General features: G+C 42.2%; 1 protein-coding gene across 1 annotated transcript in view; it reads right to left on the bottom strand.

Annotated features, from left to right (window-relative positions):
- Positions 1-13,545, bottom strand: part of zfpm1 (zinc finger protein, FOG family member 1) — a 128,148-nt gene extending 114,603 nt beyond the window's left edge. Inside the window, exon 1 of the mRNA XM_050072389.1 lies at positions 12,987-13,545. Within this exon, the coding sequence (XP_049928346.1) occupies positions 12,987-13,026 (40 nt within the window). The 5' untranslated portion in view covers positions 13,027-13,545. The remainder of the gene's footprint in view (positions 1-12,986) is intronic.
- Between the last annotated feature and the right edge of the window lie 293 nt (positions 13,546-13,838).

Here is a 13,838-nt window from a genome sequence, read left to right as displayed (position 1 = left end):
CTCACACACTATTGCTCATGAGAAAGTGGTCTGGATGAGCACTAAAATGCTGAAGTGAGTCTCATGGTGGCTTAGTAAAACTACATGACCATTTATACTTGATGTTTGCGATATAGTCATTTAATATATCCCACGCAAAACAAGCCACAATACATCAAGTAAAGTCAACATATGGCCCACCCCTTGGCAGATGCTATTAGCACCCAGGTGTCCATAGCTTACAGTGCTATTTACACCCAGATATATATTCCTGGATGTCCTGGCCTTGTCGAAAAGTGACTTTAGCACGTACTAGTGCTGAAATAGAGGTGCATATACCCCATATACCTGCATTTACGTTCTACTACACCAGTGACATAAATGGGTCTATTCAGCTAATAAGCAAAAGTTTATGTACACAGTGTGCATACAGCAGCTTTATACATCCAAAAAAATAAATAAAAAAAATAATGAGCTAACACTGACTAAGACTGGACTTAAAACTCAGTCTCCTGTGTGAAAGTCATTGCTTACAGCCTTATGAAATACTCTTTGAAGCAGTGGTTCCCAACTGGTCCTGCCATGGGGTCCAGATTTCTCTTAAGTCAAATGGAAATTCACTGTGCTTGCAGTGTGTTTTTTTATAAATTTGACACATTCATGAGTCACTTGTGATATATTCAAAATGGACCTGCAACACACTTTAGGGACTGTGACCCACTGGTTGGGAACCACTGCTTTAGAGCAAAGGTGTAAACTTTTGACCTCGCACTCAGGGTTGAAGACCTAATCAGTTCAAACCAAGAGGGACGTTCTCAGATTCTTAGATTGTTTTATGTGAACAGGTTTTAAAGGCCTGGATATGGAAAAGTACACATTATCTTAAAATACAAAATCTGGAAAAAAAAAAAGAGGCAGAAATGGGTTTGTTTTTTCCCTCTCCTGTTAATGCAACCCTTGGGGTGGGGAAACAGTGGGTTACATGTTGTCAGATGCTGCATGGTGTATGACAGACACAAGCCTTCACTCTCTCCAATGGCCAAGCCTTCAAAGCTAAGGAACTAGTGAATGTCACATCCAAAATAAAGACAATATAGTCCACACTAGCCCAGTGCTGAACACTATGAGGTATAATTAAGATAGCAATGATAATCTTCAGCCCTAAAACCTTTCCTATAATCACTCCAATAAAAACATGTATGTGTATTTATAGTGAATTCTAGCAAAGAGTGAAGTCTCTATCAAAATCTATTTTTTGCAGAAAGTGATTTATTAAACACCCCAAATATGATGTATTTTCACCTGTGGCACATACCACACAGTCTATGAGCATACTGTAAGGCCAGACACACACACCTCCCACACACACACACACACACACACACACACACACACACACAGCCAGTTGATTGGCAGCTCACTTATCAGTCGGGGAGCCAGAGCACCATGGTTTACACAAGCACAAAGCAATCCAAAGGCCCGGATCACTGCAACACTACTGGCTCACATGACTCATAATGTACACACTGAGACGTGAGAGGCAGAGATACTGAGAGACAGGGAGAGAGACAGAGAGGCAGGCAGACAGAGAGAGAGGTATGTTACTCATCGCTCACAAACATGGCCCTGATCGGCCTTATATTCCTAAATGTGATCAAATACATAAACACTACATTTCAAAGGAAAACAAGTAATTTATGACTTTGATCATCCTCTGTTGGCAGTCAGAGGTAACTGCAACAAACAACAACTGGCTCCGTTAACTGATAAAAAAAAAAGTTGCATTTTCAAAACACAGAGGAGTAAACAGGCTGATTAGGAGACAAGAGAGTGAGTTTTAAAAGCTTGAAATTTCACCTCTGCCCAGGTCATCACTGGTGTCAACAATCTGAAGATAAATGATGTGTTTTGCTCTGCCACAAAAAGGCTCCAGACATCCCTGACAGTGTTGATCTGAGGGAACTGTGCTGTTTTTATGGAAGCTGATTGTTTGTGTGAGCATGTGTGTGTGAGTATGAGTGTGCATGTGTGTCAACAGACAGTGAGAGGAGCCGCTGGTCTAGACCTCTGTTAAGGTGGCTCCCAGGAGGCTCCTCCAGCATCTCCTCTTTCTACTTGCATTGTCTCGGACACAGAGTCGCCTTATCGCCTCCTATCCTTCCCATTTCCTCCTTCTGACCCTCCTCTGCTTCCTCATTCCCTCACTGTCCCCTTCTCTTCTTCCTCTTCTCTTGTACATTACTGTACATATGGTGGCTTTCTTTACTCTTCTTCCACTCTGTTCCTCTCTGCTTTCCTTTCTTGTGTTCATTTTTATAACCAGCCTGGTAGCTTAATCATCAAGTATTCGCTATGCAAGCAACAACACAGCTCCCAAAATTTCTGTCCTTGATATAACAGAACAAAACACAATTTCAATTAACATCAGCTGTCAAGAAATACCATCTGCCTGTTGCTCTGTGTATCACGTGCTATTATGTGCTTTGTAGGGATTGCCAGTTGCACTTCACCCATACCTCAAGAGTATGAATGCAAAACAATTTTCTGTAAACATAACGGGCTAAACATCCATCCAGATATTTTCACAGCAGATATTTTGTCCAAGTAGGAAAAGCACGTATTCTATCCTGTCAGGTGTCCCAGTATGCCATGACAGTGCGACAAGGAGCCAGCAAGAACAATTAGGACCCCGTCTACATTGTTTTCAGCCTTTCCTTGTCATGTAGGACAAACAACATTCTTGTTAAAGGGGAACTACACCCATTTTCAAAATTCATACATGTTATTCCTGTGGTGTAAGACTTGCCAAACATATTGTAAACATGAACATTCGATTGATTATTTAATTAGTTTTGTGATTAATTTAATGGTTAACAACTTGTTGATTAATCAATTTATCATTGCAGCTCTACACACCTCCCAGCAACGCCAAAGTGTTCACATGAAATTCAGATTGAAGCAAGTACTACAGTTAAAGCTGTAAATGAATGTAAAATGCAAATACATTTAATATAAATTACTCTGTTTTTAGTCAACACTTTCACAACACAAAAATGACGCTTCTCATCCTTTTCTTCAAAATAAGAGTTGCCCATATGGGGAACTTTTTAATTTTTATCCAAACATTATCATGAGTATTTCACTGATAAATATAAATAAAGGGTGAGAGGATAAGTCTAACCGTGTGTTTTACATGTTTACTTATTGAATATTTAATCTACTACATTTACGCAGGTGTCTATGCATGTCTACAAAGCAGATTATATCACATTCCTGCGTTCATGATGCCATGAAATCAACTCTTGTTTTAATATCTGTATTTCTGATGAAGGTTTTATGCAAATCTGTGAGTTAATACCTCCCTTGTTGCCCATTAAACCCAAATCAATAAACTACAATGAATAAATGAATACACTCTAAAAAGAGAACTACACAAAATATACTTAAGCTCAACACATACAAGATTTTCACCCAGTAGTGACAATATGACATGATGACTTGAACGCTCAGCACAGGGAGCAGGTGCACACAGGGTCAAAGGTCACAGGGAAAGAATGTGTGTGAATTACGCACTTTATGATCTGTCTGGAGCTGGTGGGATATTTTTCCATCTTGTAATGCTGCTGTGACCTTTGACCTTTGACCTCCTATCTGTTTGAGTTTACATTGGTGATCTGAGAATTCATGCTTGGGCAGCTTTCAAGCTACAGTTGCATTTATTGTGTGTCGGGTGGGCAGGCAGGCACACATATGTGTGTGTGTGTGTGTGTGTGTGTGTGTATATGTGTGTGTGTGTGCGTGTGTGTGTGTGCGGCTGTAAAAGCAGGTCAGGCGGTGTTGTTTGCCCAGGTTGCTTTAACACCCTGGAACAGAGCGCTCAGCACAGTAGGAGCAAATGGTCTGTCTTATCACTGCCTCTGGGGGGGCCTTGTCATAACACTGGCTGTCTCTCTCTCTCTAATACACACACACAGATATATCCACACAAACACACTGTCCTTTGAGTGTCCAGAGTCATTCTGACCAGAGATCAGAGCCACGTGGCCCACAGCTATCCCACACACAAAAACAACTCCTACAACCAGCGACTACACACAGAGCTGCTTCAACCTAAACACCTTCATTTGGTCTGCTTTGATAAAGTGTCTGCTAACCTTCCCTGCATACTTGGTGTTTTATATGTCTGTTTGAACATGTTGATAAAAACCTTGAATGATGTGTCCCCAAACCTGTATTTTCATGCATCAATCAGATAGCAGCTCAAGGAAAAGAAGGCTCGGATTCTTTGGTTACTGTAGTTAAACATCACCGTCTCTAATAGGGAGCACGTCAGCCGTGAGTTAAGCCCTCACAAAGCTCCCTGGGAAGAGCTGGCGGAGTGGTAATTACTGCTAGAGCAAACAGTTTGGACGTAGATTACGCTACTGTTGGCCAGGGTAATGTTTTCTCTCCTCCCTCAGCTGCAGAGTCGTCAGTGCCGAGGTCAAGGGTGACACCGTTTACAACGGCACCGAGTTGGGGAACCATAATTCACCACATGGCCGTCTCGTGGGTAAATAGCAGAAAAGGGTAATAACTCATCCACACACCGAACACAAACGGTGTTTCCTCTATAACCCTGCCAACTTCCCCCTTTGGTGTATCTGACCATGCACACGCACACTCTCTCCGTCAACACCACTCAGATAGTTACAATGCAGACACACTTCAATGCAAGGAAGCTAAAGACAGGCAAATCTGCATGGTATAAAAACCCTAAAAATTGTGCCTTTCATGAGATTATTTTGAAAGAATTCCAAATAGTTAAAAATAAGAGAATAAGTTCAAGTTCGATAATGTTTAGGTCACATGAAAAACACATTACTGAAGCATTTGGGAAAGTAGATTTTCAGCTTCTTCCACCATCAAAGAGCTGACAGCATTCTTACAGAGATCCAATCAGGACTGCTCTGACTACACAGTGATAACTTGATCATTTCTATGTTTTTGAAGTGTTCACTTTGCCTTGTCCACCCCCTGTGCAGATCCTATATGTGCGTGCATATGTGGGTGTGACCGATGTGCAGTCATGTGCAACTTTAACACCAAGCTATCTCATCATGAGCATGAGAATCGTCCGATCAGTCACCATCTAGTCAGTCTAATATCTGTCAGTAGAATCAACCAGTGCGAGTCATCCTGCTGATGCTGTTACTTTCCTCTTTTTCTTCCCCCTCCCGCACACTGTACGCTCTTCAAGTTTTACGCCTTTAACAGAAAAGAATATTTAAAAAGAAAAAAAAAAAATCACCCTGGAGATTATCATCAACGAACACCAAAATTTCCCAACATGTCTGCGCTATCTTACACAGAATCTGGAATGAGTAATACGTGGTATTAATTTTAATTAAATTAATCAATGACAATGCTTGTTAGGGTGGAGAGAGAGAGGAGAGACAAGGGGGGAGGAAAGGAGGAGGAAGAGGAGGGGAGGGAGTTTGAATGAGTGAGAAAAGATTGAGGGAGAAAAGAAATGCATTCACACCTATCATCTAATTATACAACAACATTAATCCCATTAGGGCTGGAACTGATTGCTAGGGTCCGGACCCCGGCTGCTCCTGCCTGGGCCTGTTGTTATTGCGGTGGAGCCTCAGCTCCTGCCTGCTGCAGCCTGATAACAACTCTAATCGCACTTGGCGATCTCTATCTGCACCGGAGATCAGGCCCCGCGGCTTATCAAAAGTTCACATCAAGCTAAAAGCAGAACAAAGAAGGAGAAAAAAAACACACAAGGGAAAGCCACCAAGGCGCTGCATGAGTCTTCTGGGTGTGTGTTTGTGTGTGTGTGTGTGCTTGGAATTTAGACGTGCTTGTGTGTTTTATTTCACTTTGGCTCACAAAGAATGAATTAATCTCTCAATTGTGCATCCATATAACAATCACGTGACCTGGGCCTTTTAGACTGCTGATAAAAAAACAACACTAACACATTCCTTTCAGCTGCAGCACTCAACTCGAACCTATCTGAAGTCATTTAGAAATCTAAAAACACCTCTTGTATGAGCTATAGGGAAGTTTCACCGTTTAATGAAAGGGGGAAAAAAAGGAAAGAATAGAAGAAAAGGAGGAGGAGGAGGTCAGTGTGGTGATTTCCTTGTCTGGCCTCTGCAGGCGTCCCGGTTTGCTTTAAGTCGTGGGAGGCAGCGTATTATTCATGCTGACCTCTGAGCTCTAGCACTGATGTCATAGGAACCAAGCTTTCTCACACACACACACACACACACACACACCCAATCAGTAGTGTGAATCTGCAGGGTGTTATCTATTTACCATCAGCAGGCTTCCTTATCAGCAGCAAACATCTTTCACTGAGGGGGGGGGGAGCTGCAGAGCTGGCTGGGCTGCCATTAAAAACACACCACAACACATTCATCTACCAGCTATGTATTCCACACACTTTTTCACTCTTTCTCTATCTCTTTCTTCCCACTATCTACCTCCACTCCTCCTCTTCTCCTCCCTCTTATCACCGCACTTTTTTTTCCACCCGCTCTCCCTCTGCTTTTCTTTTCTTTTAATTATCTAGAGATCCACCCCCAGCCAATCGCAAACAAAACCACTGACAACAACGCAACAACGCTGGGAAAATGGCATGGAACAGCCAGATGTAATTACAATGTGCCCTCCATCCTCCATCTCTCCTTCCATCTGCCCAACCTCCAATCTCTCTCTCTCTCTCTTTTGCTTTCTGCGATATCAGCACCAGCGATCGCCGCCAAGTTTTATCGCGTCTCCCATCTCAACCGCCAAAATACAAGCCCAGGGATCCAGCCTCAGTGGGCTGCCTGCCTGCCTGCCTCCTATCTCCCCATCAAGGAGAGAAGCCTTATCAGGCTGAAAGATCACCAACCGTTGGGGAGGATGACGCACAAAGAGACACAGACAAATATCTATCTGCTACACAAACACCCGCTTCTCCTCTTCAACTGTGGGCCTCCAGAAAGCCCTGGACTTAATCCATTGTTGCTGGGGGGAAAAATTGAAAAAGATATCCATGCTATGTTGTCTTAATGTCTTCTTTGTGGGGGGGGGTTGTTGCTGCTGTTGTTGTTGTCAATTGTTGCTTTTTCTGGTGGTTTATAATAAAGTTATTTCAGGTGAGCACACTACCAAACTAAGTCACCTGTAGGTCTGGCCATAATGTATACATTTTTGATAACAGTGGCATCTGATAGGACTGACATCAAAGCAATACTTGCTACCAGCCCTAACCAGCCCTTATCACTTGTTTACCCTGCTGATGTACTGGTGGTTATAGGCTCGCCAAGATTGCAGGAAGCACCTGTAGCCTTCACTTTATCGTTTCCAAAACATCAAGTGTAGTCAATTGAGAACTTACATGTAACAGGTTCAAATTAATTCAAACCCAATTCATATAACCTGATCTTAAAATACACTGTAAAGCTACCAGTGCTCTTTTCATTCACAGTGCCTCCACTGCCTTACTTAGTGACATCAACAGGTGACTTCAGATTAACGCCAATGATTAATTCAGCCTGGTGGCCAGAAGAAAATGTTGGCATTGCAGGCTTGTGCAAACCATGAATATGTTACATCTGTATGTTTCATACATATCATATCAACGTTTCTTGAGAGACATAATACATGAGCCGACTTCATCATCGAGAAGTGAAGGGGGTGTATGGGGTGACACCTCGGCGAGATGCCTGCCAAGCTGCAGAACACTGAAGACCTCTGCTTTTTAGCCACCAAATGTGGCTGTTGTTCGCTGTGTTTCCTGCCAGGATAGTGTCACAAAAAGCAGATGTGTTTTACATGATACTGCCTGATATTGCCACCAAAACCATATTTTTTAAGCACTAACATGGTCTTTTTTCTAACCATAACCAAGTGCTTTTTTGTGGTTTTACACCTAATCACACATTAACCACAGCGTTGTTGAAACATAAAGAAACATTAAGTTTCAGTGCATCTAGTACATAATATCAGACATATGTAACATATCCGTTAAGGGTTTTTTTGGGAAGTTTTCCTTATCTGCTGTGAGGGTCCAAAGGACAGAGGGATGTCATATGCTGTAAAGCCCTGTGAGGCAAATTGTGATTTGTGATATTGGGCTTTATAAATAAAAATTGAACTGAACTGAATTTGTAGAAACGCACAGCCCCAACAGTTCTCCTGGTGACTGGGTTTATTGATTAATTAAATCAGTCATTATTAAAAAATTAACTGAAACATGCTTTTTTTGGGCTACACCTCATGGCAGTTTCTTATAGTCTCATACAAGAATTTAATATTTGCTTTTTTTTGTTCTTCAACCGATAACCACGCTTGATGCACAGGTTCACCCAACACATTACTGAAATTTCAGTGACGTGCACATCAGCTCCTCTGCAATCGGTTGCCTATCACGCCCTTCTCTATGTAGGTTTGCACAGACATGTATGTGTGTGTCTGCAAAAAGTTTAATAGCAGATTTTCTCACAACACTTATCTTACCTTTCTCTGTGATTTTTCTGTGTATGGTGTCAAATCAAAAATACTTCGGCACAGCTCAATGGCTTCCTCCATTTTGAGTTAATAAAGAGAACAACATTTACATATTTTACTGATGGGTCAACAGGGCTTCAACAGATCAGACGACCCACTGCAAGACAAGGCAGTTTGGTCTGTTTGCAATTACGCACTCTGAATACTGGATTTGGTCTGATCATCTGATAAGTTAAAATCAAAAATTTATTCTTTTTTTTTTGACAGCCCATTTAACCAGCTCACTTGTGTACTTCTTTTCTTCGATGCCTTTTTTGGAGTATTAAAAACTGACAAAAAAGTGTGTCCAATCGTCATTAAATAAGGAGATACCAGTCAGTTTCTAACTTTATGGGCTCAACCCGCATTTTCAAGTAGATATGGATATGCCAGGTATGTAAATAAAAATGGATAAATAAATAATAATAAGTGTTTTAGGTGACACATATTCAAATGCAACAATGTGTCAAATTAACGTTGCTCAAAGCACCCACTTTCTCAACTTTCAGACATCATTCAAAACTCCTTGCACCTGCTTCGCCTGTTAATACCTTCCAGAGGTTTTTAAAGCGGAAGACTACAACAGCTAAACAACCATTAACTTGGCTTTAGCTTCATCGGTGTAATTGTACACATCAAACTACATCAATGTGTTGCATCATGAATAGTTTTTAGAGAGAATGTTAGAGGTATATTACTGACAACTCAACCCAACAATGCTGTGACCTGACTGGAATTTGTCATATCAGTGACAGCAAGCAGCACGCTCAAAACAACATGGTGGACACACTGCATTAGAAGTAATAGTAGTAGTGGTAGTGGTAGCACCAGCAGCCCCCTCCTCTGCTGAACCCCCACACACACACCCCAGCCGAACAAAGTCCTTATCACTCCTCACTCTTTCCTATCAAAATGTCTGCCAAATCACAAGAGAGTCACGGGGCTGAGAGCCTGGCTGGCCTCAACCGCAGCCGGGGCCTGGTGCACAGGGAAGCATAGTGGACCAGAAGCACTGATAAAGACGGCCATAACACCCCTGAGATGCACACATGTACACACACACTCTCTCTCTCATGCACGGCAAGTCTAGCCTGGGTTTATCTGCCTCAGGGTCTGGGATACATCTCCAGGCCTCGCTGCTGGCTTTACTGTAGGTGCCTGCTGGGAGTTCACAGCTGATAGGCCTCTCTATGGAAACACATGAAAAAACAGGAAGTAACGGACTATATAGACTACATGCAGCGGCACACCAGAGAACCTCATCAAGAGAAATCCTAAATGGCAACCCAACACAACGGATATGCTTGATCACAACAGACCACATCAATGAGTTCAGTGAGGTAACTTTTGTAAGAAATTAAGCACTTAACAATAACTTAACTACATCTAGTTAAGAATAAACACTTCACTATCATCTGCAACAAGCAACCCCATGCATTACATTTCTTGGTCCAGGTTAGCTAGCTAATGCTACTGATTACACCAGCCCAGTCCCCAGAAGAAAATCTTGGCATTTCATGTTCCTGCAAACCACAAATACATCACATTTGCACATTTCATATGCATCACATCAAGGCTTTTAAAGTTACGTAGTATATGACCTGACAATATCATCAGGAGGAGGGGATGGTAGATGGCGTGACACCTAGGTGAGACGCCTGCCTAACATTGATGTTAGCTTCACAAGCTGACAAGACAACCTGCCTCTCAGTACTCAACCCCGGGGGTGCCAATTCAGAGCTTTTAGGATGATGAGCTCAAACAACAATATAATGTGTGTGAAAGCTGCCTGTCATTTACACTCAACAACTACAAAGCTACCTGCTAGCTGCCTATTAGAGTGAGGCAATCACCTTGATCATTTATGTAGAGCAAGACCAGAAGGAAACAGCCAACTCTCCATTTTGTCACAAAGAGTGTGTTCTTCAATAAAACCATCTTTAGCTGAGCAATATAAATACACAAACCGGCTGATAGAGAGCATCTTAAATGGAGCATTAATTAGCTGATTAGCCGGCAAAATCTAAAACCTTCCATCTCCTATAGCGTATTGAGACACTGTTAATTATCTAAGTAATGGTTAAAATCAAATTTTCAAATTGTGATTTTGATATAAAAGCTATTAAAAGCACTAACAATGGCTAGCCTTAGAGTGCAGGTTGCACGGTAACTTGTGGGCAATTTACACCCCCTTTCCACCAAATTACCTGTGGTTCTTGAACCAGTTCCGTTCAAGATTAGAGGAACCTTGGTATTATCTAGCAAACCAGACCATGTTTGCACCAGTTCTGCAGGAAACCCTTGTAATCCACAATGTGTCATCAGCAGAGGGCATTACAAAATGCACAACTGAAGTAACAGTAGCAAAATCACAGATTACATTGATTACCTGCCAACTTTTGTTCTCTTATTAAAGATACTTGTTTTTACCCCCAAAACAAGCATGGACCAACTATTAATGCGACCACTGCATGTTCTTTTTTTCTGATGATTTCTCACTCAACATCTTCGTTGTTGTCTTCTCCATCATCTCTTTCCAACCTATGGTATATGACACGCCTACTGAGGTTGTCACAGCTCGCACTTTAGGTCAAGGAAAACCTGTTGTTGTTGTTTTTTGCTCTAGCTGAGAACCAACTTTATGGGTTCTGAACCTATTTAATTTTGGTCGAAATGCTCTGATTGGTTTGAAATTTGGTGCAGGAACTGGAACAGAACCAGTTCTGTGTTGGTAGAAAGGAGTGTGATTAACATGATGTAATGATTATTGCTTCCTTTGATGTCTTGCACTCAAAAATGCCCACAAGGGTGGACTGCATTAGACTAATAATAAAAAATGTTGATCATCATTGGATTTTTCTAAAATCAGAAATCTCTATTTAAAAAAAAATCAACTCATTAATATCATAACTGTGTTTAGTGAGTGACGGTAGCTCAGTCCGTTGGACTTAACTTGGTAACCGGAGGGTCACTGGTTCAAGTCCCCGCACGAACCAAGATGGAGTGTGGCCTGGTAACTGGAGAAGTGCCAGTTCACCTCCTATGCACTTGCTGAGGTGCCCTTGAGCAACCCCAACTGCTCAGAGCACATCCCGAAGGCAGCTCTCTAACTCTGACATCTCTCCATACATCGCCAAATGAATGGATATAAGTTCATAAGTTTGAGCATGTGTGAATTTGGGCCTGTGTTTGCATATAAGGAAACAATGAATTTCCTCTTGTGGGACTAATAAAGTATACATCATTATTGTTATTTATGTAATGTGATACCATGGGGACCTCTAAATGTTGCTTATAAACACTAGGTTTCTGGGAACACAGTGACACAATCACTGATGACAAGATAGTATTATTTGTTCAATGTGATAACTTACCAAACAAACTGTTCTGCTGATGTCATGTTTCCATTCCAGCTGTACCCTCCAAAAAAGATACACACTTTTCCCTTCATCTTAATCCACGTATAATGACATTAAATTTAGACTGAGCCTCTTCATCAGCTCAGAGTGCAACATGCCTAGCAGGGGTTAATCAACAAGATCATTAATATGCTTTTAATATCAACTTTAAACATCAGTCACCAGCGATAAACATTCACGCGTCTCATGAACAGGAAGAACTCGTCAAGCACGGAGACCAGCCAAGCGCCAGACCAAGAAAAGGCCTTTCAAGCGGCCCTAAGATGCATTATTGAGTTAAAAGGATAGATGAAAAAAAAGATCCAATTGTAAGCAGCTATCAGCAGGAGAGATCAGCCAGGCGGCCTATCTGACGCCCCATCTCTGGGAAAGAGAAGTGAAAAGCCAGGGGGAAAATGCAACGGCGGCCTCGGCGCTGCCTCAGACAGAAAACAAATAAAAAAGATCCAATTTTAATCTTTATCTGGCCTCACATCGGATCGCTGCTTTATCTCTGTTCACATCGGCTTTTTCAGAGAACACTGACGTTTCCACAACAGAATTAAACAGGAAGCCACAGCTACAGTTTTAGCTGCCAATGGACAAAGCATTCTTTACAGGGTAATAAAATGAAAACTTTTTCATATTCTTGCACAGTCAAGATAACGAGGCTTCTAAAGTGGCGCTTAAATATTTTGGGCTTTAAAAGGGTGTAGGCTACGTCACTCGGCTATTCTGAGAAAATACTCTATCCTATCTGAACTCAACTGAACTTGTACTTTAAGGTTCAATTTACTGATATCATCAAAGTCTTGTGTGGGCCTTTAGGCTGTGTTTTAAGCGACATTTACTCAGAAAGACGGTGTCATGAAACTAGCCTGCTGTCGACACAGTCGGGCGTTACAGCTGGGTTTCATACTACTTATTAACTTTATAGTGAACGCACAGTTGAAGCGAAGCGCCGCACTAAGCACGCGGCTTCTGCCCAGAGCGCGCGTGCCTCTCACCACACTACAACTACTCACAACACTCCAACAAAAAAGACAACATTAACAAATAAGCTTGTTTCATCCTTACGTTTTATCTGCCGGGGTTTGCTCTGCTTTCTCCGGGACATGGTGGCTCTTCTCTCTGACCGGGAGCCCGCTTGGACTGGCAGACGGAGCGGCAGAGAAGCGGTCTGGTTCTTGTGTTTTCTGCTTCTTCTCTCTTTCCCACCGGTTATTATTGCTGCGACTCGGCGCTCCGCTCAGCGACCGGAGAAATCCGCATGACCCGCCTGCACTTTGATATCTTCTGCCACGGCGGCTAACGTGAGGCTACCTGTGGCTGAGTTCTTGTTACTGTCCTCCTTCGCTTCTTCCCAAACGTGCCTTCGCCTCACCTTTCTCTCCGTTGTCCTCCTAACGTTATTCCTTCTCCGGGCGAGCCACCGCCGCAGCCCCTGGCGTGTCTGTCAGCGAACACAGTTGGCTGTCTTCGGAAATATTACCGCTGATAAATATTAACAGTTATATGGAGGTCAGCGGAGTGACTGCTGTTGTTTTCTGTGAAGTTTCCTCTCGCTGGTCCGCCCCCTTGTCCGCCTGTATTGTCACTGAAGCGGGGAGCCACTTTCAATGGAGCTCGAGCGCTACAGTCAACTCCGCTTACTACTGAGAAGAGGACGCGGCACTGGAACGCCCCTTACGTCTCACGTAGGGCACCGCACTCATCTCCTATTGGGTCAAACTTATCCATGTAAAGCATGCATTTTTTTTAATCTATCAAAATCTAATAAAATAAAATAGACCCACTGATAAAAGTCTATAAAAATACTGCATGATTATTCAGCTACAGAAAATACATCAAAACATGGATCAATCATTAACACAAATATTCAGGGAAGTTAAAGGCTAACACCAACTATATTAAAAAAAATAAATATAT

The sequence above is a fragment of the Epinephelus moara genome, chromosome 20 (genome assembly GCF_006386435.1).
Source record: "Epinephelus moara isolate mb chromosome 20, YSFRI_EMoa_1.0, whole genome shotgun sequence".
Classification (NCBI taxonomy): domain Eukaryota; kingdom Metazoa; phylum Chordata; class Actinopteri; order Perciformes; family Serranidae; genus Epinephelus; species Epinephelus moara.
Note: the sequence above shows the minus strand (reverse complement) of the source record. Positions and strands in the feature narration are given on the sequence as shown.